The 22,725-nt window shown below is 43.4% G+C and overlaps 1 protein-coding gene across 2 annotated transcripts in view; it reads right to left on the bottom strand.

The window, feature by feature from the left end:
- Positions 1 to 22,236, bottom strand: part of BLNK (B cell linker) — a 73,829-nt gene extending 51,593 nt beyond the window's left edge. The window contains exons 1-2 of one of the 2 annotated variants that reach the window (XM_074373848.1): positions 21,966 to 22,236; positions 12,702 to 12,882 (exon numbers count right to left, since the gene is read on the bottom strand). In XM_074373848.1, coding sequence (XP_074229949.1) covers positions 12,702 to 12,757 — 56 coding nt within the window. In that variant the 5' untranslated portion in view covers positions 12,758 to 12,882; positions 21,966 to 22,236. The remainder of the gene's footprint in view (positions 1 to 12,701; positions 12,883 to 21,965) is intronic. The other variant, XM_010971127.3, reaches the window with a different exon arrangement.
- Positions 22,237 to 22,725: the final 489 nt, after the last annotated feature.

The following is a 22,725-nucleotide window of genomic DNA, read 5'->3' as shown; positions in this document are numbered from 1 at the left end:
AAGAAATCTTACAACTCAGTAAAAAAATGTTTAAACAATTCAATACGAAAATGAGCAAAAGATGTGAACACATAGCTAACAGAAAAAAACACAAGTGGCCAACAGACTAACGAAAAGTTATTTACCATCACTTATATCTAAAGAGCTCTAAAACTCTAATAGAAACAGCAGTGAGATATCATGTTCTGCCTATCAGACTGGCAAAACTTAATAAGCGTAATAATCCCCAGGGTTGGCAAGAGTAAGCAAATATAGATACTCTTGGGAGTGTTAATTATTACAATCAATATCCGCCAAAATTTAAAACCTCCATGCCTTTTGACCCAGAAATTCCACTGCTAGGAATTTACCTTATGAACATAGTCACAAACCTACACAGATAGATACATATCAGCAAGTTTATTCCAGAGTTTTATGTAATAACCCTATTCTTTCCTGCCTCTCCCATTAAAATACCTGGAAACAACCTAAATGCCCATTTATCATTTAAAGGGAACTAGTTAAATAAACTTTGATAAAGCCATGAATGGAATACAACAGACCTTAAAAAATAAAAAGAAACATACATTTGTATGGCTGACATGTAAAAATCCTCAAGAGATATTATTAAGGTAAATGAAAATGTAGAATGAAGAGAAAGAAAAGAAAGAAAGAAGAAAGGAAAATTCAGAATGTGCATATGATCTGTGTTTTGTGCTGATATGTACGTAAATTTTTATAAAAATGTGCAAGAAGTTGTTAAATGGTTGTTCTCAAAGCCAACTGAAGTTAAAAAAGTTCACAAATTAGAAAAAGGGTCAGAGTATAGGACCATGTTTTATTTTCTTCATAATAATTTTCTAACTTAAAATATATCTAAATAAAATTTCACATGGTTCTGCCTTGAAAGAGTAACATTTGAATTTACCTTTCAGGCAAGCCTTTCCTTTGTTCTGAGAGAACTACTTGATTGAGCCCTTCAGTTAATGAAATGAAAGCTTGTATATAGCCATTGTTCTTGGGGAAAATGGATTTTTTTTAAATTACAAAAGGCAGATTTCTCTGACTCTGGGAGCTAGGCCTTCTGTTAGCTAATATGAATAGTGGTGCACAATTAAGCTTAACACAGGTCTAGGAAATCCTGTTGGCTGGAATCTGGGAGAAATATTTTCTTGGGTTATGTAAGGATTTACAGTGCATATGCTGCGAAGCTTTTTGGTGTAGCGATGGAGCAGTTGAGAGGATGAGAGAGAGGACAGCTTGTCAGAGGAACTCCGCCTGGCTTGGCGTGCTGACGTCCTCTACTAAGTGTTAATTCAAGGCTGAGTAACTCTCCTACGCTGATGTTCTGCTGTGGTTGTTTCCGGAGGGCCCCTGGGCACCAAGGAGGTGGTGGGAGATTTACTGTGTAGGGAATACACGTTCCTACTCTCAACATCTTAGGAAAAGGGAGATTATCAAACAAGAAATGGGAATTTAGACTCGGGATTTGGAGGAGTGCTTTTCCCTTCCAGGTCTAATGACTGTGATGACCTGGAGGCCTGAAGAGCACAGACGAACCTGAATGGGGGTCTCAGTGGTGGGGAGTCCCTGAACCTGAGAATGGGCCTGCACCTCCGCTCTGAGAAGAGCCATCCACATAGCCATTTTCAACAAGCTAACGTCTCTCCATTGTCCCTGAATCTTCAGTAGCACCCTGTCAGGATCTGCCACCCAGCCTTGGCCTGGCTTGTGGTAGGGTATATTCCACAGGCATGGAGGGGTGGAGCGCAAAGGGAGGGGAGGACAGGCTGGAGGGTGGAGTAGAAAGATAGGAGACACTTCTTTCATGACATCTTTAAGGCTGCATCTTGGGGAATTATCTACATAACTGGGGGACTCGCTGAAGGGCAAAAGCTTGAATGTGGGGAGGTCAGTGCCAAGTCATAGTTTGGGTAGCAAAGGAAATGAGACCACATTTTATATCCCCAACTAGGGAAGCTAGGCATATTGATTCCCATAAGTGTGAGAACTCAGCAAAGCACCAGGCTCAGCAGCAGAGAGAAGAGGATGGATGAGAGAGAAGAGGACCACCTGGCCCATCGGAGAGCATAGAGGGTCCCTCGAACTGGACCCTCGAGTTGCCTGAGAACCATGCAGTACTCTAGATTTGCTCACGTGTATCCTACGCAACCTCCTTGCTCCTTTTCCTGAGGAACTATGGAGAATCTGTGAGATGGAGGAATGAGGGAAAATGAGAGATAGGAGGTCTGGGAGTAGAGAGGAAGAGACACAGAGAGAGAGCTTGAAATGGATTGACTGGAATGGGTTCAGTAATTTCAAGTGGAGAGCAGAGGGCAACTCTGGTTATAAGCTGACTGTAATTGAATGGAATGTCTAGCCTAAGTTAATACCTAACCAGGTTGAAGAGCAAAATGAGCCAGAGTGAAGGACCCGACCAGAAGTTAGTCAAGAGGGAGACACATGCAGCGTAACAGGGTGCCAGGGGCTGATATGCATAAGCAACTTCGCTGTAGGTGCAGATATAAAGATGTAAATCATTGCAAAAAAAGTTTGATGTAATTTTCTCATGTGTTCAGCCTGGTATTCAATGCTTCTTGGCATGTCCTAATTAGTTTTAATTATAGATTATTAAAATAATTATAATTAGAATCTATAGTTATACTAAATTGTTGACTTGTTTCATAGACTATACATTTTGTGTTAAAAAATTTTCTCCTCCCTCTGCATCTCATTCACACAAATCCCCATGTCCACAGACTGCTCAGTTATGGCTGCCAAACTTATGTTACCTGGTACGACTCAGTGTCCCCCAAACCTAGAAGATGTGGTGATGCTCTCAGCTCATTTTATCAATTCTTCATAGACTGTGTGATGAACAGCTTTTGCTGCCCTCTAGTACCATCTGCTCCATCTTGGAGCACTTTTTTCTCTACTACAACTTAAAGCATATGCAGTAGCAAAGAAAGGTGCAACTTGATTGTTCCAGGAGAGGCTGCTCTCAGGTTATACGTCAGCTGCCTTACTGTGATAAGTTGTGTGTAGGTGAAAATAGGTAAGGCATAAAGTAGCTTCACTTTGATTACTCCTTTTGGAGATATCCTTCCATGATTGGGAGAAGGATAATAGGATTACAATGTTCAAATTTTTTAAAGTTGTGAAAGCCAGCCATGTACGTGTAACAAAATAAAACAAAGAACAAAGCCTATCTAACATGTTTTAAAATGATACTAATACATAAATAATTTTATGCATAATTTTAAAGCAGTATAGTATTTTGTCACTTAAAAATGGTGAATAGGTCATAGAGATAATTATAATTATTCTTTGTATAAACCAAGTCAAATTTTATATTCTCTCCTTCGCCATTGTTTAACATTTTTTTCAAGCTTTTGAGTTAATATCAATGAACCTATTTAATTAAAAACACACTGTATTAGTGTGGCCCTGGCTAGGCCAGAATCTCAGTACATTTAGATCCCATGATGTCCTGAGAGAGAAAAAAAAAATCATCATTTGAAGGTTACCAGCAGTTTTTTGCCTTCAAAGAGAAGCAGCTTACTTTAGAATCTGACAGACCACTGGTTCTCACAGTGAACTGTACCGGAATCACCAGGAGTGCCACTGAAACCCAGAGTTTCACAACACCCCCAGAGTTTCTGATTGCATAGGTCTGCAGAAGGATTGGAGAATTTGCATTTCTAGTAAGTTCCCAGGTGATGCTGACTCCACCAGTCAGGAGACCACCCTTTGATAGATCATACCTTTTTTCCACTGCAGGCCTTTTAGTTGTGCCAAGTAAAGCAAATACCTGCTTGGGGAACATTAAAATCCTCGTTAACCCAAGTGCAAAGTTTCAGACAGAGAAGCTGAGTGGTCAGTTTGGTAACACAATTTGGATGTGTGCTTTACTACACTGTCACTTCTTTATGGGACTTGATTTTTCTCTGTGTGGATTTAGACTACCTTGTGCCTGTCTATTTTTATTTATCTTATAGTCACATACTTCCTTCTTGAGCCATACTTCACATCAGCTGCAGAGTGGAGATGAAGGGGCTGCAGGAAGGACATGCTCCTCACATTGTGCAGTAATCAAAAAGTAAGTGGACCTGCACCGAACAGAGCGCCATGGCTGGGATTTTGCTGTTCCTAATATGATGCTTGAAAACAGAGTAACACGGAATGTGGTGGCGTTGGGTCTAAGACACAACCATAGCCCTGTCTGTGGGGGATGGGTTGTCCTCACTGTCACTCATCCTGCAAAGACTCCAGTCCAGAAACTGGAAGTGAGGAAAATGAGGATGTGGTAGGCAGGTCTTGGGCTCTGGTACCGGAATGTTTCTTGCCTTCCTGGGACCTTCTGGTGCTGGTCCCTAGACTACAGATTGAGTTGACCTCTTGAAGGAATCCCATAGTGCAGAGGTGAGCTGGCACTTGAAGTGGTTTCTGGCTGGAAGCAAACCAGGGAGGACCTGAAGAATGGGCAAGGACACTGAGGGAAGCCTTGTCCAGCAGCAAATATAAATCACTCTCTGTGTTGTACTTCCCTTCCGTTATTCCTCAAATTCCAGTGAAGTCTTATTATGCATTCATAACTCTGTTAGGATTGTGGGGAAATAAGGGATGGGTTTGTGGCCAAAGAAATCCAGATGGAACCTAGAGGATGCGCCAAACCATCTGCACCAAAATGGCTCCAAGAAGGCTAGTGAATGGATCTGGAGACAAGCGAGAGCCAGAGTGAGAGGTGTGAGCAGCCCAGGACTCCCAGAATCCTGGGGGCAGGAAGTCTGTGAAGGTGGGACGGGGTCCTATAATTTGAATGGCAAAGGATAGCCACTCTTTTTGTTTTCTTTTTTGGAGTCATAGATAAGTAATGGCTGGTAGTATGGGTTGTACAGTTTCAAGTTTCTGATGATTTCTGATTAAAAATGTAATATATGCTAAGTAAAAGAGCCCAAATATATGCTAAGTAAAAGAGCCCAATCTGAAAAGGCTACATACTGTATGATTCCAAGTGGAATCTGGAAAAGGCAAAACTACGGAGACAGTAAAAAAGATCAGTTGTTGTCAGGAGTTTGGGAAGAGGGAAGGAAAGATGAACAGGTGGAATGGGATTTTTAGGGCAGTGGAATTATTTTGTATGACACTGTAATGGCAGCTGTATGCAATAGATGTTCATTGTATCAAAATTTGAAAATAATACTCAAAATGTCATTCTTAAGTCTAAACCCCCACTTTTAACATTTAATTTAACAGCCTTCCAAGTTTTTACTACACATGTATAATATGTATAGATTTTACACAATTAAGATCATACTTGCATTTTGTAGTCTGCATCCTCTACCTATATCTTGAATATTTTCCTAAGTAAGCACCATCCTTAGGCTTTATCTGCTTAGCCAGCTAGTCTTTACCTCACCTTTCCTCCCCCTGCAAACTGAAGGGTCTTTAACTGAAACTCTGACCCAGGTGGGTGTGACAGGAAGCAGTGAGATCTCAGGCCCTCTGTGCTTGAGCGGAGGGAGAGATGACCAGACCAGACCTGAGGAGACCAGGAGAAGTGAGTGCTGGTAAGAAGCAGCGCTGGATACACTTTGGGTTCTTAAGGGGCCTTTAGTACTGATAAATGCTTCCATACAGTCATCTGTATCCAAGTGTAAGGAGAGAGCATTTTAAGCAACACTAAGTTTAGTACAAGTAAAACTGATGTGCTTGCTGAGATAAAATTAAATTAAGAGATAAAAACTTCAGACTGCTGGACTTTTTAAAGGGCCAGGGCAGATTTATCGCCTTCTAGGCCAGGCTTAATTGCAAAACGAAAGAGAGGACTTGCCAACCTTCAGAGTATCTTCTCACCTGCCCTCTATTGCCCGAAATATCTTTAACGGCATCTATTACTCTTTACTCCATACCCGGGTGCCAAAGTCTTACCCAGACTGTCTCCCCAGGAGAGGAACACACGGGCAAACAGGAATTTTAGGCAATGTTGTGATGTCTGCTTTCAATAGGGGAAAAGAGCAGAAAGAATCAGCTGTGGGTTCTGATGAGCAGGCTTTCCCTTCACCTGTGCTCAGATCGGTACAAGTCGGGCACAGAGCTCCTCCTTGTCTGCCTGCTTCCTGTTCCCAGGCAGCCTGGCATCGGAGCAGGGACTTGGACTCCAGGAGCCCAGCCTTCCTCAATGAGTATTCTCTGAATTGAAATTAAAAGCTTTCATCAGTGAGCAGTCTCTGTACATCTTCTTGAAAGAAAAGTTAGGCTGGAGAAGCGCTCTTGACTTTGGCTACACGTTAGAATCACTTGGGGAGCTTTTAATAATCCTCAGATCCAGGTCTCCCTGCTAGACCATTGGCTCCCAGGTCATTCCAGTGTGAGGCCAAGGCTGAGAAGCACTGGCAGCATCATTTGGATAGATCTTTGTAGATGCTTCAGGGAAGACCTGCTGGCTAAGAGAGTACAGGTTGGAGAGGAACCCACAGATGCTGACTGCCCATCAGAAAGGTGTCTGCAGGCTGAGAACAGCCCCAGGTACATGGAGGAAAAGAACAAGCCACGGAAGGATGAATTGGTGGGATGCAGAGCTCCACCAGGGCCGAGGGGCACAAGGAATATAGCTGCATATGGCCAGATCAACAAAGACTAGCCCAGGAAAATTCATATTGTACAAAATACCTTTCCAATAATTTTTATTAAATACAGGAGATGATTTAAAAGATGGTATCATCTGCAAGAAGTATTTTTTTAAGTTTAGTGAAAAAAAAATCAGAAAACATCTTGCTTTCATTTTAGCTCCTCAGTGCACTCACAGAGGACCATGAAAAGGCAGGTTTTAGTACATTTTTTTTCACTCTGTTTTTCCAGAAAAGGTGGAATGTAAAGCAGTGTTGACCTGAGAAAATCCCTATTTAATCTGGATTTAGGAATGGATTAAAGAGGGTTTCGTATTCAAGCAACTCTTTGCAAACAAAAAGATCAGGCAGATCCTTCCTCTTCCCGCATGCCCACATTTTAACCTCGAGTCCAGTTCTGGAGTTTCATCCTTTCAGTATCTACAGGGCCGGTCCTTCTCCCACAGCCGAGATCCCAGCCTATGGCTTCCCCTTTACACCAGGAAAAAGCTGCCTCCGGCAGCGTACCCTTCCAATTCACACTAGGAAGGTTGTTGGGGCCTCTTCAACTGATGTTTCTAAAACCCCAGCTTTCACCAGGCCACTCCCTCCTCAAGGGCCTGCAGCAGCTCCCCAGTGTCTACTGAATCAAGCCTGGCTTTTTGTCTTGGCCGAGAGTTATTCAGTCTCACTCTGAACTCCCAGAACTACCCGGGTCACTTCTTGTCAATTATCTACACCTACTTGAGTGGCTGCTCTTAGAATATCGACCTATGCTCTCCTCACAACTGGCCTGGAGTCTCCAATTTTTATGTTTCTGAGGTCAATCTGGAGTAGCAATCACTCTAATAGTTTCTTTGGTGTATGTACAGAGGGTAAACATCCGGTCTCTTAACTACTTTGTGCTATGAATGGATTTTTAAAAGTGTAACGATCATCACTAGGTCTGCTGATTCTTTAGCTGACTTCCTCCTTTATCAGGAGTTTAAATGATCTCACGTTCTTGAGTCTACATTTCTTTTTCAGATGCTGCTTTTCATCTTTATAGTACATTTTATTTTGTTATTTTAATACATTATAGAAAATCTCAATCTGTGTAAGCAAAAGAAGAAAATAACCTTGTAATCTGGTGTTCTTGGATTGTCAAGCTTGAAAGTTCGGAGATTTCTTTGACCTTTTTTCTCTCTCTGACTCTTCATCTCCTGTCACCGGTTGCATCAATTCATCTTTAGATGAATCTTACCCATCTCTACACCTCCTGTCCACTCCTTCAGATACAGCCATTGTGATCCATGGACAGTGGACTATGTCATCTCACCTCCCTACCTTCAGCCTCTCCCCTTCCCCAAATTCATTTTCTTAAATTGCTCCTTTTATCACTTCACTCTACTCATGAACAGTCCTTGATGCCTCCCTATTTCTTGCAGGAAAAAGTCCAAACTCATTAGCTTGGCATTCAAAGGCCTTCAAAACCTGAACCCAATCAACTTTAGACATAATTAACCTACTCTTAAGAACCCACAGTTGTTCCCATTCCATCCCACCAGCCCAAGACCCAGCTCAGGTCATTCCTTCCCCCTTCCAGGTCATTTCTTGGGTTCAGGAAGGGAGGCCACTTAGGGAAAGAGCACTGGATTGAGAGTCCAGAGAAGCAGGTTCTACTCTAATCTCTGCAGCTTCCTGGCTATGCAAATCTGACCGATGCTTGTCATCACTTAATTTTGCCTCTGTGGAAGGAGGAGATTGAATTGCATGACGTGTAGGTATTTTGTAGCTCTAAATTTCATTTCTATATATCTTGAATTCATAGCACCCAGGCATTACTACTTATCAGTCATTTAATCTCCAATGCTAATAGCAATTTTTGAACTATTATTTGGCTCATATGACATCTTTTGGATCTCATATCTTAAACTGGTTTTTGTCCTCAACTGAAAATAGTCTTGTTTGTTCAGTTTATGAAAGCAATACAAGCTAATTTAAAGAAACTCATGTGAATCAGATAGGTAACAAGTGAAAACTACTCACAATTCTTTGCTGGGAACAAGGAGGATCAGAGAGTTGTGAGGACCCTAAGAAGGGAGTGACTGGTTTGAGGTTTGAAGACAAAGTGACCTAGTTGCTGGATCCTGATGGGAAAATAGAAATTCACCAGACAAAAGAGTGAGGAACAGCAGCTAGGTAGCGGGAATAGCAAATGCAAAGGCTCAGAGGTGAAACTGGGATATTTGCAGTCTAGTGAGAAGCTATGAGTGTCAGGAATTGGGAGTATGGGGGAAGGGTGTGATCAAAGATGAGGCTGGGGAGGGAAGAGATAGGCAATCAGGGGCCTTGTTAGTCAGACCAAGGAGGTGGGGTTTACAGGCAGCGGGAAATCTTTCAAAATCTTTACTCAGAGGTGTGTCCTGATTAGGGTGGAAGAACGGAGGAAGGCCTGGGCATGGGGACACTGGTGGCTGGGAGACCAGTAGGAAGGCAGTTCTCTTGGGCTTGGGCCCAGGCCCACAGCAGTGGGATCCCCAAAACAGTGGGATAACATTAGGAGTTATTAAGGGCCTCAGCTGAACAGAGGGAAGAACTGATGGCCACAAGGCCAACAGCTCTCAAAGGGGACTTTGCTGGGAGGGCCGTGCTTACCATATGGGGGCCTGAGGCAAAATTACTCAGCCTCCCTGGCCCTGTTTTCATTTAAAATGCCAATATTTTGTTCATTGTGGCATTTTTTGCATTAATTTTGATATAAAGTATTACATGAAAATGATATTTGATTTACTGATTTGGGGGGCTCCCCTTTAAAGTTTATTATATGTTTTATACAAGATGTATACTTGTCTTATTTATTCCACAAATATTCAGTGAGTGCAGACTGAACAGGGCCTGTACGGATCCAGAACTACCCTGAACACAAGCCCTGCTTTCGGTAATGCAGGAGAGAGGTCCCTTCCACACACGGCGTTACAGTATCACATGGCAGAAACCCCTGACCTATGTCAGGCCAGGGGACAGAGAGAGACAGACACGAGGATTCTCTGATTCACACAAAATATCTTCCTTTCAGGTAATTTCTGTCTCAAAAGTGAAGTCTCTGGCTACCGACCATCATTTTGGACCAGAATGCCACTTTAGTGACCATTCTGTTCTTTGCACGCAGCAGACCTTGTCCTGTCGCCAGCGTCCCTCCTCTGCCCTTCCCACAGCCTCTTCTAGTCCCAGCCCAGCTTCCTTATGCCCTGTTTCCTCCAGACCAGCCTTCCTGTGGCATTACTGGTGTTATATTTAGATTTGCAAATTCAGCAGCCGAAGCCACTTCCTTCTGGAGAGCAAGTCCACCATGGAGCTGGCACTGAAGTTTTGGCAGCCCCTGCCATGGTGTGCTAACCCGAGAGGCCTCCCCAGGGTGAGGTAGCTCCCCCAGCCCCATTCACAGACATAGATACTGAGGCTCAGGAGGTCCCAGTGCTGGTCTCAGATGACACAGCTCTGAAATCCCAGCTCCTAGTTCTGCTTGTCATTGAGGTAGTTAACAGAGGTTTGGTGGTTAGAGAGACTTGAGGAACATCCTGGGTCAACCTCCTCTTGGAACAGAGGACACTAAATTCCAGGGAAGTTCTGATGTTTCCCTGAGATTAATTATTGAGGATATTCCAGTCTTCCCCTCACACCCTGCTCCTTCCCTTTCCGCACATGGCCCGAGTCTCCTGCTGGAGGGCCAGCTTTTCCATGGCAGAGATCACGCCTTCTGACTTCTTATGCCACAGCCAGAGCCACGGTTGTAGTCCAAGCCAGTGGTCAGGCTTGGATTATCAATGCCTGCAGCAGAGAACGCAGCACCCACTGAGCATGAGTTGTGTGCCGAGTGCTTCACATGCATTAGCTCATTTAACCCTGGCAGCCCTATGAGATAGGGGTCCTATTGATGATCCCCATTTTAAAAATTGTGGGGGAAAAAAAAACTCCATAACAAAATTTATGATTGTAACCATTTTTAAGTATAGAGTTCAGTGGTGTATTTGCACATTGTATATTCACATTGTTGTGATTATCCCTATTTTTGTAGTGAGAAAGTGCTCAGAGAAGTAATTCACCCCAGATCCCACACCTAATAAATGACAGAGCTGGGATTCAAAATTGGGCCTTCTGACTCCAGAACGTGTGCTCCCAGCCACCCCTGGATGGTGTGTGCTGATCCCTCACCACGGTGGATGACCAGCTTCACCAGGTGCCTCGTTGGGCACCTTCCTCTCTGTCCCTGGAGAAGGCACCCAATCCCTCTACCAGCCAAGTGGTTTTGACTGGGGACACATGTGCCCCCATCACTGCCCTGCTGCTTGTCCCCAAAGTCAGACTTGTTGCTAGAGGGTTGTTGGGCTCTTAGGGGCCTGCTTCAGGCTTTACAGAGGGACAGAGCAAAAAGAGGAAGGGACAGATGGCAGGAGGAGGGGGAAAGAGAAAGGGCAGTGCATGCAAGTGACAGGAAGGGATGTGGTAGGGTCTCTCTGGGGTCCAGAATATGCTCAGAAGTAGAGTGGCTGAACTCAGCTGCAGGGAGACCTGGGCACTTAGCCCCAGGCACCCGTCTCATCACCCTTGTCAGAAAGGCCACCTAAGAGTCCCGGGGTGGGGGCATACATGAACCTCACACACGAGCATCTTGCGGCCTGTCCTACTAACCACTTATTAACCAGAGAAAGTAATTTGCAAGTTTCTTCAGACGCTCTACCATTTCTTTCTTTCTTTCCTACCGAGATCTGCAAATATTTTGTGGTAGCCTTTGGCATGCCTGAACCGCTGATCTGGGTTATAAGCAGACAGAAACTGGGCTGACTTGACATAACCAGGAGTAGGGATGATCTTACGAATACCCCGAATCCTTTCCAAAAAAATCCTCGCACTTAGGCGCGGGGTGTACCACCTTGACGCCGATGAGATGGCAAGAAACTAGGCTGCACTAGCTGCACAGAGGTCTTAGAGGATCTGCCCCCTGATGTGACAGCAGACATTGCCGGGCTCTCCCAGTCCCTGATTTTAGGGGCCTGTAGGGATGCAGCATTTTCCTTCCTCTTCTGGTCCTTTCTCCCACCACCCACACAGCTGGGAGGGGCTGGGGTCAAGGGTAGCATCTTCCTAAAACTATGTGAAAGCAGGTTGTGAAACGCACAGAAGTTAAAGGGGTCTCTTGCCTCCACAGATGACACGGGCTCTTGGGTTTGGAAGAGCCCCCCGAAGTCATGTTATTAAATCCTGTCACTGTGCTCGGCTCTGATTTGCTCATTGTTCTAACTAGGTGCTGAATGACAGCTAGAGTTTTGCAATGTTTACAGTCTCTCCTCTGCCAGCATGAAAATTATTGTGTGAAACTGATGATTCTCAAATTTGTAAGACCAAATGACAAATAATTAATTCTAATCATTTTCAGAAAATTCTAAAAAAGGTAATCCGATGTACTTCTAGAAAAGGAATATTTTAAGAATTTAAGCATGTTCTTTTAAAAATTAAACTTAATGGGGAAAAATGAATTGACTGTGTCTACATGGCACAATATAATACTGTCACCCATTTGGGCATTCATTTCTATAGCTAAAAGCAAAGATATTTTCATGGAGTAAAGAGCAATTTTGAGGAATGGTATTTCCGATAATGCTGAAAAAAATTTGATTCAGTTAAGCTCATTTCATTGGGATCTGAGTTTAAAAAAAGACATTGGGGAATATCATGTGTGGGGATTGAAGTGGAGGAAAGCATTGTAATTTTTAAATGTTTACCATCCAGAAACTTTTATCAATAATACATTTTTTAAAAAGCTTGAGAACAATACCTAAGTGTTCAAACAAAAATATGATCAAGGGTCCCCAAAATACAGCATTTTATGGCAAGTAATTTCATTATCAATTTTACTTATTGTGGCTTTATGTGTACTTTATTACACATAAAGTAAAATTCATCATTCAACCATTTCAAAGTGTTCATCTCAGTGGCACTTAGTAAATTTATAACACTGTGCATCTACCACTGCTACCTAGTCACAGAACATTTATTTCATCACCCCAAAAGGAAGCCTCATACCCTTTAAGCAGTCATCAGCAATTTTAAAGTAGATTTTTTTTTCCAACTTACTTTTGAGGCTCATGAATAGATTTTGTTTTAATCATGTTGATAGTTGTTTTCAGCATTCATCAAGTAAATTAGGCTCAATCATCTGGGGTTGGTTGGGCCACTGTGATGCTTTTTGGATGTCGTGATGACATGAAATTAAAAGTCTTTCCACTGTAAAAAGAGAACTTTGACCCCGTACAGGCTGTAAGAATAATTTAAAAGGCAAAATAGTCACATCTATGTAGAGGGTGCGGGTTTCTAATGATTTGGTATTACAGTTGCCATTTTCCTTTTTGAAAGTTTATTTCTCGTGTTTGCGTTTGATTCTATATTAGTTATTTGCATCAAAAATAACTGTTTCCTTCCTGTCCAGGGTTTGGTCTTTAATGTGCTTTACGTGCTTAAAAGGTTATTCTTCATCCTGTAGCTTTTTATACTTTGAACCAAGTAAAGTTGTAAACAACCAATTCAGTGGGAGAGGACATTTTCTTCTACCTTTGAGCTCAACTCTCTAATACTCTTGTCCCAACACCCTTAGTCACAGCCTCCCTGAGGGAACGCCCTTGACTTAGGTGCGGTCTCTCTCCTCTGACCTTTCCCCTTATCATCACTTTCCTGAACAATGTTCTGTTCTTTCCGCTAACAACCATAGATTGAGCCACCACTGTGTGGGAGACAGAGGAGCAGAGCTCTCTGCCCCCACGTCAGATGCAAGATTCCGGCCTGGGTGTTAGTGACAGATAAGGGCTTATCGCCTTAACCTGTTACATTTAGTGATGTTTAACTTTGAACCAGGGCTCTGGGACACTGCCTTATCCCAGGAGGATGTTTCTCTAACAGTACAATTTGGGGCCACAGGAACGCCCAGGCCAGCAGGGATCTCTGGGAAGGGGACGTTCACTGAACTCTTACTGTCTATTTGATACCTTTACTCTCATAACGCCCCCCAGTATATCGTATATTATTATTCCCATTCTCCAGGTGAAAAGGCTGAGACTAAAAGGGATTAAGTGACCTTCTCAGGGACCATGAGTCAGTGAGTGCAGACCAAGCATTCAAACCCCTGGGCTGCCTGATTCCAAAGTTCATATTCTCTCCAGTGCAGCAAAAACACCTTTCTGGGGGCACTTCTTAAATTACTAACCACTTGGTCCTATATGCTTAGTCTATACATAAGACCAACTCTGCTCTTCTTAATTATAACATTCAGAGTACATGAACTATTGTGGGAGCATTCTTTGAAAAATACATAGTGTCAGTAGGGCACCAAACCTGCCTGAGTCAGTGGGGAATTCAAGTTTGGACCTGGAAACATGTAATGGCCTGAAATAATGACAGAATGATCCTGTAGGGCCTCATTGGAGTTTCTGACTAGTAAATTAGCTGCTTTTTAGTTAAAAAAAAAAAAAAGTCTAGGAAAATATAGAACCCAGACTAAGCTAGAATATTTCATTGGCTAGTAAATGACACAGAAAAAAAAAAAAAGAAAGGAAACTGTGGACTCTCTTCCTCCATCCTCACAGGCAGACATGGAAATACAGTTCTAGACCGGGCCCTGTGGGTGTGAGCTTGGATATGTAACTTCACCTACCTGGGCCTCTTACTTTGTCTTAAAAATAAAGGGGCTGGAGAGATGGCCTCTCCATCTTACTTGCCAAGTAAACCTCTCTGATCCGGGCGCTGGAGAGGGGAGGGGAGGAGGCTTCTCCACTGGTGTTTGTGTCCCTACACATGGCAGGGGGAGCGGGCTCTGCTGAGGTGGCCCATGGAACCTGTGGTCAACACTGGCTATGTAATTCCTGGAGCCCAGTGTAAAATGAAAAGGCAGGGCCTCTAGTTCAAAATTATTCAGTATCTCAAGACTGCTGCAGCAGAGCATTAAAATCAAGCTTGGGGCCCTGTGGGACTGCACCGCACACACCCAGGGAACTCAGTGGCCTCTGCTGCCTGGCCTGCTCCCTGCACTGTGGGAAGGGTTGAAATCTGGAGGAAATCCGGGGCTCCCAGCTAGTCTGCTGGGAGGCAGGGACACCTCTGGGGTAGCAATCTCCTTTCTCAGGAAAGTGGCCGACAAGGAAGCTGAGCTCCTTAAGGAGATGCAGCATGGCCCTTTGTTGGCTTCTGTGCCTTGCTGTGGAGGTGAACATTGAAACGGCCTTGTGGGACTGAGGGACTAATGCCTGTTTGGGGGCCTAGACCATCATGCTGTGAAAGGGTATGAAAATGCCCGAGTGGAACATCAGTCTGCGGGTGTGGCTGTGATGGATGCCCTTTCAGAAGCATGGTGAGGCCGGACAGGTAGAAGAAGGCAGGTCACACCAGGAAGAGCAGTGACTGCAAGGAGGAGCTGTTGGGAACAGACAGTCCTCAGCTGTGGAGTGAGGTACAGGTATGGGAAGGAAGACAATCTTGCCCAATGACGGGTGTAGAACTGGGGATGGGAACACATGAGTCAGCAAGGAAGCTCAGCCCACAGCAGGAGGTGTGGTTCCGAGAGAGGGTTTCTACGGCAGGCCAGGCCATCTGTGCTCCACATCAGAGCCTGGGCCAAAAGCCACTTCCCAGCGACGTGCTGAGGAGCCTTACGGTCGGTGGGACCTAGAAGACTGCAAGCTAGTGGCACACTTCGGGGTTCACGGCTCCCTTGATCTGGAGGTGGGTCTGGGTTGGGTGCTGGAATTTCACCCACTCTGCAGGTGGGGCTTATTTCAGGAACAACAGGTCTTAACCCCTAACTGTGCACTTGGTCCCTGGAGTCCTAGGAAGCCCAGCAAGCGTGTAAAATAGGAAAACCAAAGCTGTCTCCAAGAGCTTAGACATCCACACCTAAGAGAGCAAACAGAGAGACAGAGGGTCACCTTAAAGAGGTAGAATGGCACCAAGTCAGTGAGATTTAAGGGGACCTGGCAGATCCAAATCATAAAGCAAGAGACACAATGTGTCTGATGGGGAGGCAGTGACCACTCTCCAGGCCAGCCCCTGTGGCTCCTCTCCTACAGAATCGGATTGACTTTTTATCCCAACATTACGGGTCTCTACTCAAGGTTCACCCAGTCTACTCAGAGAGGTAGAAACAGAGACTATTCCAAGGTGAGCTGATGTCTGGAAATCTTTTCCTTCTCTCATTTCTCTGCCCAGGAGAAAACAACATATACTTCAGTGGTGCATGTGGTTCATGGAATCTAGTTTTGTCTGACACTAAAAATTCTTTTCTCAAAAACAACTCATGGAAATATAGGTGCAAGCACCTCTAGACTTTCCCCATGGCAACCTCTGACTGAAACCGCCCAGACAGAGGAAAATCAGTCCAGCGAGCAGAGGCCACATCAGTTGCAAAGAAGTATATTAATATTCTAGACTTTAAATACATATTGTCACTATAAGAACATACAAATGAAGAACAGAATACGTTCCACTTGGTTTGAACCAGTGTCCCAACAGTAGCACTATTGACGTTTGGGGCCAGATAATACTGTGCTGTGAGGATAGGTCTACACAGGTCAGGACATTTAGCAGCACCCCTGGCATCTACCTACGAGGTGCCAGCAGCACCCCCTTCCCAATTGTGACAATAGAATGTCCCCTGGAAAGCAAAAATTTTCCCTGGGAGAGAACCATTGATCTAAATTAGGCAGTAATTATATTGAAGAGGGAAGGGGAAGGTAACTTCTATGGGATTTATTAAAAAGCCAGAGAAAGCCATCCAGTGTTTCAATTTTTCTATAACAAGCTATCATTTAATTTCTCTCTTTTTTTCTTATTCACCTTCTTTAATAAGCCTAGATTTCTTGATGTCATTGCATGAGGGCAAGAGTAAGATCCTCTTTGAAAATGCACCAAACTAGTACATTCTCCACAGAACAGATGAAGTTATTAATCATCCGATGGGGGAAAACCAAGAGACTGTAAATGTGTGCCTGAAGCATTTGGTCCCAGCCCAGTCTCCTTCCATCAGTGATGTAAGAGGCAGGGCTGGAATGTAATTGTGGTTCAGTTCTCGGAAACCTAATTAATTGTTTTGTAGCCTATTTGGAGACAGGTTGCATGAAGAGGAAGGAATTGTTCAGCCACAGCACACATTGTTCAGGTGATCATTGGATCCAGGAGAGAGGGTTCCTCAAATATGTGGACTCTGGTTTAGGGTTTTTCTGGCACAGCCATGCCTAGAGTGGGTAAGGAAGAGTGCCTTGAGCTTTCTTAGATGATGATCCTGAAATCCCCAAATACTAAGCGAATTTCTAATGTGGCTCCCTGTCACTCGCTCATGAGAAGAAAGAGACCTTGTCTGAGTATTCCATCCATTGGTATGACACAGGATGGCCCAGGTGAGCAGACTCTCAGGTGAGATAATGCAGGTAGGTAGTGTGACGGGAATAAGAAACCATGCTTCCTAGGATGTCCATTTTATCTCTACTGTTAGATGCCATGCCTTTTCTTCACCCTCACACATCAGCACTGGCCTCTGCTCTAAGCTTATAAGGAATGAAAGGAGAGATGCCCCAGACACACATGTCTTCAGGAGGTGCCCTATCCACCGTGCGTCCATGGGCAGCTTCCCGCTCTGCTTGTCACTCCAGTTAAAGTGGGTTGGATCTATTACCATGAATAGGAAGAGAGATAAATGGTCACTCATGATAAGTGGGTTGAAGTACTGATCGTGGCGTTTACTTTTTATTTACTTGTTATATTGACCATGTGACAAATATAATCTGGGCACTTTAGCCCATGTCTTCAAAACAAGCCTATGAGGAAGGCACCTCTAGTTTTATTTGACAGTTGAGGAATCTGAGGCTTAGAGAAGCTGAGTGACTTCCTCAGGACCCATAGCTAGTAACTGACCATAGGAATCCAGCCCTTTTGGGCTCCAATTTCATTGTCCTTCTACATACATCATAGTTACCTTCTAGATGATTCATCTGGATGCTGTCTAGATTCATCCTCTGACCCCAGTGTTCAGAGGTGGGCAGCTTTCAAAGCAATAAGAAAAGGGCTTGAAAATATTTTGAAAACTATTTCAAATAAGTTGACAATTCCATCAGGAAATATTTCCTGAAGGTCATGGGATAAAATGGTAGCCTTAGAGGATGTAACATATATCAAGCATGGTCTTCATGCCCTAACGGATCACACAGCATCAGAGCTGAGAGGAACCTGGGGAATTATCTGATCCAAGCTCCTCATTTTGTAGCTGGGGGACACAGGGGGTGATAAGGACCTCTCCAGGATGATGTGGTAGGAAAGGAAAGGGCACATACAGAAGCATCATGAAAGAAGGACTACAGGGTGTGGTAGGTGAGTGGAGGTACAAGAGTGAATCAGACCTAGGGTTGATGATGACCATTGACAGAAACAGGGAGGAACAGCGATAGAGCTAGTGGCAGAAAGGTGAAAAGAAGGTGAGTTTGTTTCTGAAGAATTGAACTGAAAAAGTCAAGTAACTAGAAACTCCAATTGAGGATTCCAGGACCTGAGACGAGACGTCATGTCCCAGGATCTGTTAAATAGGATGTCCAAATGAGACCCCTAACTGTGAGACCCAGACACCCATGACAGGGCTCTGTCATGCTTAAGAGTCTTGTTAGCCATGTAGATAAAGGCAAAGGGTATTTGTCATGTCTGCAGCCCATGCAAAAGCTAAATGCCACAGACATCAGAATCAACAGGTAAAATAGCCAAAATAGCTGGAAAGAAGAACTGAAACTGACATGAAATTTATCAAGGATCAATGTACAGTGCTATGTTTATGTTCAGAGAATCAACTGTACACCTATAGAATTAATAAGAAGAACAATAATGATATTAAATGACTACCATTACTCTAATAATATGTGCCAGGATCACTATGTGTCAGTTGCTTCACAAAATAATTTATCTAATCCTTACAACAGCCGTGGGGGATCAGTGCAGTTATTAATCCTATCTTCCCATCCAAAGAAGCTGGGGCCAGGAAAATTAAGTAACCTTTCCTAAAGTGACACATATGTGGGTTTGACTGGAAAATATCATACTCTTTAACCAATAAGATAAGGATTAGGGAGATGAGACTTGACCACACCTGTGTCAAATAATTTCTCCATTTGTAAAAATAATTGAGTCTGTGTTTGGGGGCTACAAAGAAAAATATACAAGTATAGAAAGTGAATCAATTGGGAGGTTATTAGAAATAAAAAACCATACAATTTCCTTTATAAACTAGCTTCACTAACGTGAAAGGAATGTAGTCGATGTGATTTGGGATTGTAAATGCTGAAATGTTTACTTAGAAGTGTAATCTTTTAATGAATAGGAATACTTACTATGGAAGAATGTAGAACTCAGGTGTGAGCTGCATTTCTGTTGGTATCATTACCTTATAAAATCCAGGAAAAATCATAGCTAAGATTCCACTAAAAGATTCCGAGATCTTTTAACAGGATCTGGATTCCCATTAACAGACAGACTGACTTCATGGAGTGCCTCATTGGGAGAAAATAGTGAGAATCTGTGCTCACAAATTTCTATGCTCACACATTTCTGTGCTCTCACACAACTTAGCCACTTCACCTTTCTCAGTTGTTCCATGGTAGAGACTCTCAGGCTGACTGCTCATCCCCAACTGTGTCTGTTTGGGAAAGTGCATCTGGGAACCTTCTCTATGTCCTTCATTTTGAAAATCTCTTGTTTCCTTCCAGTTCTGCCTGCCCTCCTTTCCTTGGTTGACTCTGCTTTTCCTCCCTCCTGGTCACTCCTTCTGTTTCAGTCCTGGGAATATACCCGCTAGAGCAGAGTCATCCCTTCTACCCACCCCTCCTTGGTGGACACATTATATTTTTCTGGCTAAGAATTTAAGCAAATTATCTTGTAAACTTTGATAAACCTAAGAATTTGAACACAGCTCCTCACTTATAACTGTTATGAATGTGTGTTAACCAATCAGGACAGAGGATACAAACCACAGGGATCAAGTATTTCATTTCCCTATTCCTTGCCATCCCATCTAATTACAGAAAAGATTTTAAATGGTGCTTCAAGTTCATTGTGTTTGCAATTTCATTTCTTTGAAAAGTTCCATGTTGACAGTGCACGTTTTCCAAAAACAGGCCAATTCTGTAAAAACAACTGAGTAACCAAGTGGGGAAAAAGTTACTTCTACTTGAGCAGGTGAATTTTAGTATATGATTATCTGCAATACAATTTTGGTTTTCTACCCTGTTATCTATGGCTGTGTATTGCCTATCAACCACCCTGTGACAAAGCTGGACTTTGTGCCTGAGGGAAGGATCAAAATGTGATTTAGGCTCTATTGCCCTTCTTTGTTTAAATTCCCATCTGGATTTCCTGGAAGAGGTTCTAAGACTCAGTTATGGTTAAGCCCTGTGTTATGGAATATCTCTGAAAAGGATTTTGTAAACCCTCTTGCTCATTTGAAAGAAACCCTAAAACCCATGCCTTGTTAGTTTCTTTGGCGTGTCCTTCCTACCTCCTTCCCTTTCTCTTCTCACCGCTGTGCCCCAACGTCCAGGCTGCAACGCTAGAGGCTTGAGTTGCTTAACTGCTCCCCCTCGTATTGAGCACCCCCGCCTCCGGGGTCCCTCCCCCTCCAATGCCTCCTGCCAGCCTCCCTTAAGCTTGTTGTCAGGACATCTGGAACAGTGCAAACCATTCTCCAGTGCTCCGTGGTTAACGCCCTCACTGTCCTTCATGATCTGGCCCCACCCTGAGCGTCTAACCTTATCAGGACCTTCTGGTCCCACACACCCACTCTACAGCCTCTGTTTGGGAAGAAAACTCTCCTTATTATCCTACAAATGGACTGTACTCAAGTCCAGCTCCCAAGCATCAGCTTCTATGTTTCCTCCCTCCCAGCACAGCACGCTTGCCCTTTAATTCTCCAACTTCTTTTATCTTACCCGCCTCTCAAAGCCTAGCTCTTTATTTTGTTTTATTGAGGTAACATTGATTTATATGTTTCACGTTTACAACATTATGTTTCCACTTCTGTATATACCACAGCATGCTCACCACCAAAAATTTAGTTTCCGTCCATCATTGTATAGTTGACCCTCTTTACCCATTTCACTCCCCTACTTCCCCTCTGGTAACCACTGCTCTGTTCTCAGTAGCTACGTGTTTGTCTTTATTTGGTTTGGTTTGTTCATTTATTTTGCTTGAAACATCTCCTCGGTCAGAATCCCTCCAGCTACTCTAATTCCCTTCTTCTACTCATTTAGTCACTTACTGCTTCCACTGTTTTCCCTGCCCCCGTCCCAGGACAGTGTAGCAACATGAGGCCAAGGGCAAGACTGAGGAAACTTCTCGTCTGCTGTCCGTGCAGATCACACGGCAGCACTTACCAGCACAGCCTTGAAAAGGCTGGCCGCCGCCATGCTGCCTCCCGATTCTAGGTCAGCAGTTCCTTTCAAACTGTCATTTTCCAAGCACCTACCAGGTGTATGACCCATGTTCTAACTGTGAAGGGCTGTTCCTCTGCCATTGCCAGGGTACTATCTTTTAAATCCTGTCTCAGAAGCTCTAATTCTCTAGCTCCTTATCATTTGTGATAACTTGCTGCACGTGTCACCTCACCCCATGAAAAATGGAAGTTCAAGCGGTAGCTGGAATATAAAATACTCATCGAACATTCAGTTTTCCAGTCTCCAAAAGCCACGATGCTCTTACAGTGAGACAAAAAGAGGATCTTCAAAATCAACATTTGGGAAGTCTTTTTTGCCATAGCTCAGAGGAGTTTCTTGATTCCTGCCGCTTGGGCCACTTCTGGTTTATTCTATCTCTAAGTGGTTTTTTAGAGATAATTGTTACACGGACATGAAGACACTGGAAAAACAGACCCAATCTCCGCAAAACACTTATGATATACACCCACAAATAAATGAGACAGTAAAACTACAATGAATACAAATTATTGCAGCAATCCTTAGCATTGAATAGTAATCCACAGTGAAATATTTAAGTACTCGGATTAAACAAAACATTACTTAGAAAAGCTTGTTATATTTACACTCTGTAAGTTGACCACTGGTAGCCTCTAAGCCCCTGGCTTTTCTTTTTTAATTGTTTCAGAGCTTTACATGTTAATCCACCACTGGCAAAATCCAGCTAGAATAAGCTCACTTGTTCCTACATATTTCTTTAAAATCTCAGTCCACTTCCCTGTAGCAGTTGACATCCCACTGCCTTAGAACTAGCAAAGTATTTCAGGATTTCAGTATTTCTGAGGCGCAGTAAGATCATTGGAAAAAAAAGAAGAAGAAGAAGAAGAAGGAAGAGTATTGGTGAAAATCTTACCTCAACTTCTGACTGGCAGGGACAGTTATTTTATTAAGCTTGTCCATTCTTTTTGGTAATTACTTGAGCCACAAATCACTGTCCAGTGGTAACGTCAGCAGTCCCTGGCCCTCCTCGGGAGGAGCATGGTAAGCCTTTGATCTCAAGGGTCCCAATCACTTGAGCCTGATTTCTGAGAGTGCAGCCTGCTGGCAAACACCCCTGCACTAGGGAGAAGTAAAACTTGCTCGAGCACATAGTCAAGTTTCATGTTTCTGCATAATCATGTGATCTGGATAGCCAGCCAGCTACCCAGCTTGGCTGATTACTCCTCGTTGTGTAAACTTTAATAGTGAAACCTATTGGACATGCAAATTTCTTGCCAGCTGCTTTCTTTTATAACCAGATTTGTAACCAAGCCAGGACCAGCTTCTGGCTGGTCACTACTTCCTGTTGTCCTGAACACATATAGTCCTTGTTTTCAGCAGGTGTCATACTGTCCCCTTCCTGGACTCAGGGGAAAGCAGAAGGATCAATCCCATCTGATGGTCTCTTTGGGACTTTCTGCTCATTTGTGTAAAGTCATGGATAAGCTTTTCCACTTAAAGGACCATTATATGAAAATGGCATTTTGTACTCTTTCTCCTCGCTCCTCTCCCCGAAATGTTTTAAAATAAATATCAAGATGACAGTGATTCTGTGGTAATAGTTTACTTTGAGAGTTAGAATTCCCTTTTCCTGAAGATCTATGTAAAGTGGGAAGGACAGTTCTCTAGGCAAG

Source organism: Camelus bactrianus, chromosome 11 (genome assembly GCF_048773025.1).
Source record: "Camelus bactrianus isolate YW-2024 breed Bactrian camel chromosome 11, ASM4877302v1, whole genome shotgun sequence".
NCBI lineage: Eukaryota > Metazoa > Chordata > Mammalia > Artiodactyla > Camelidae > Camelus > Camelus bactrianus.
The sequence above is the reverse complement of the archived record's forward strand: the minus strand, read 5'-3'. Positions and strand labels throughout refer to the sequence as shown.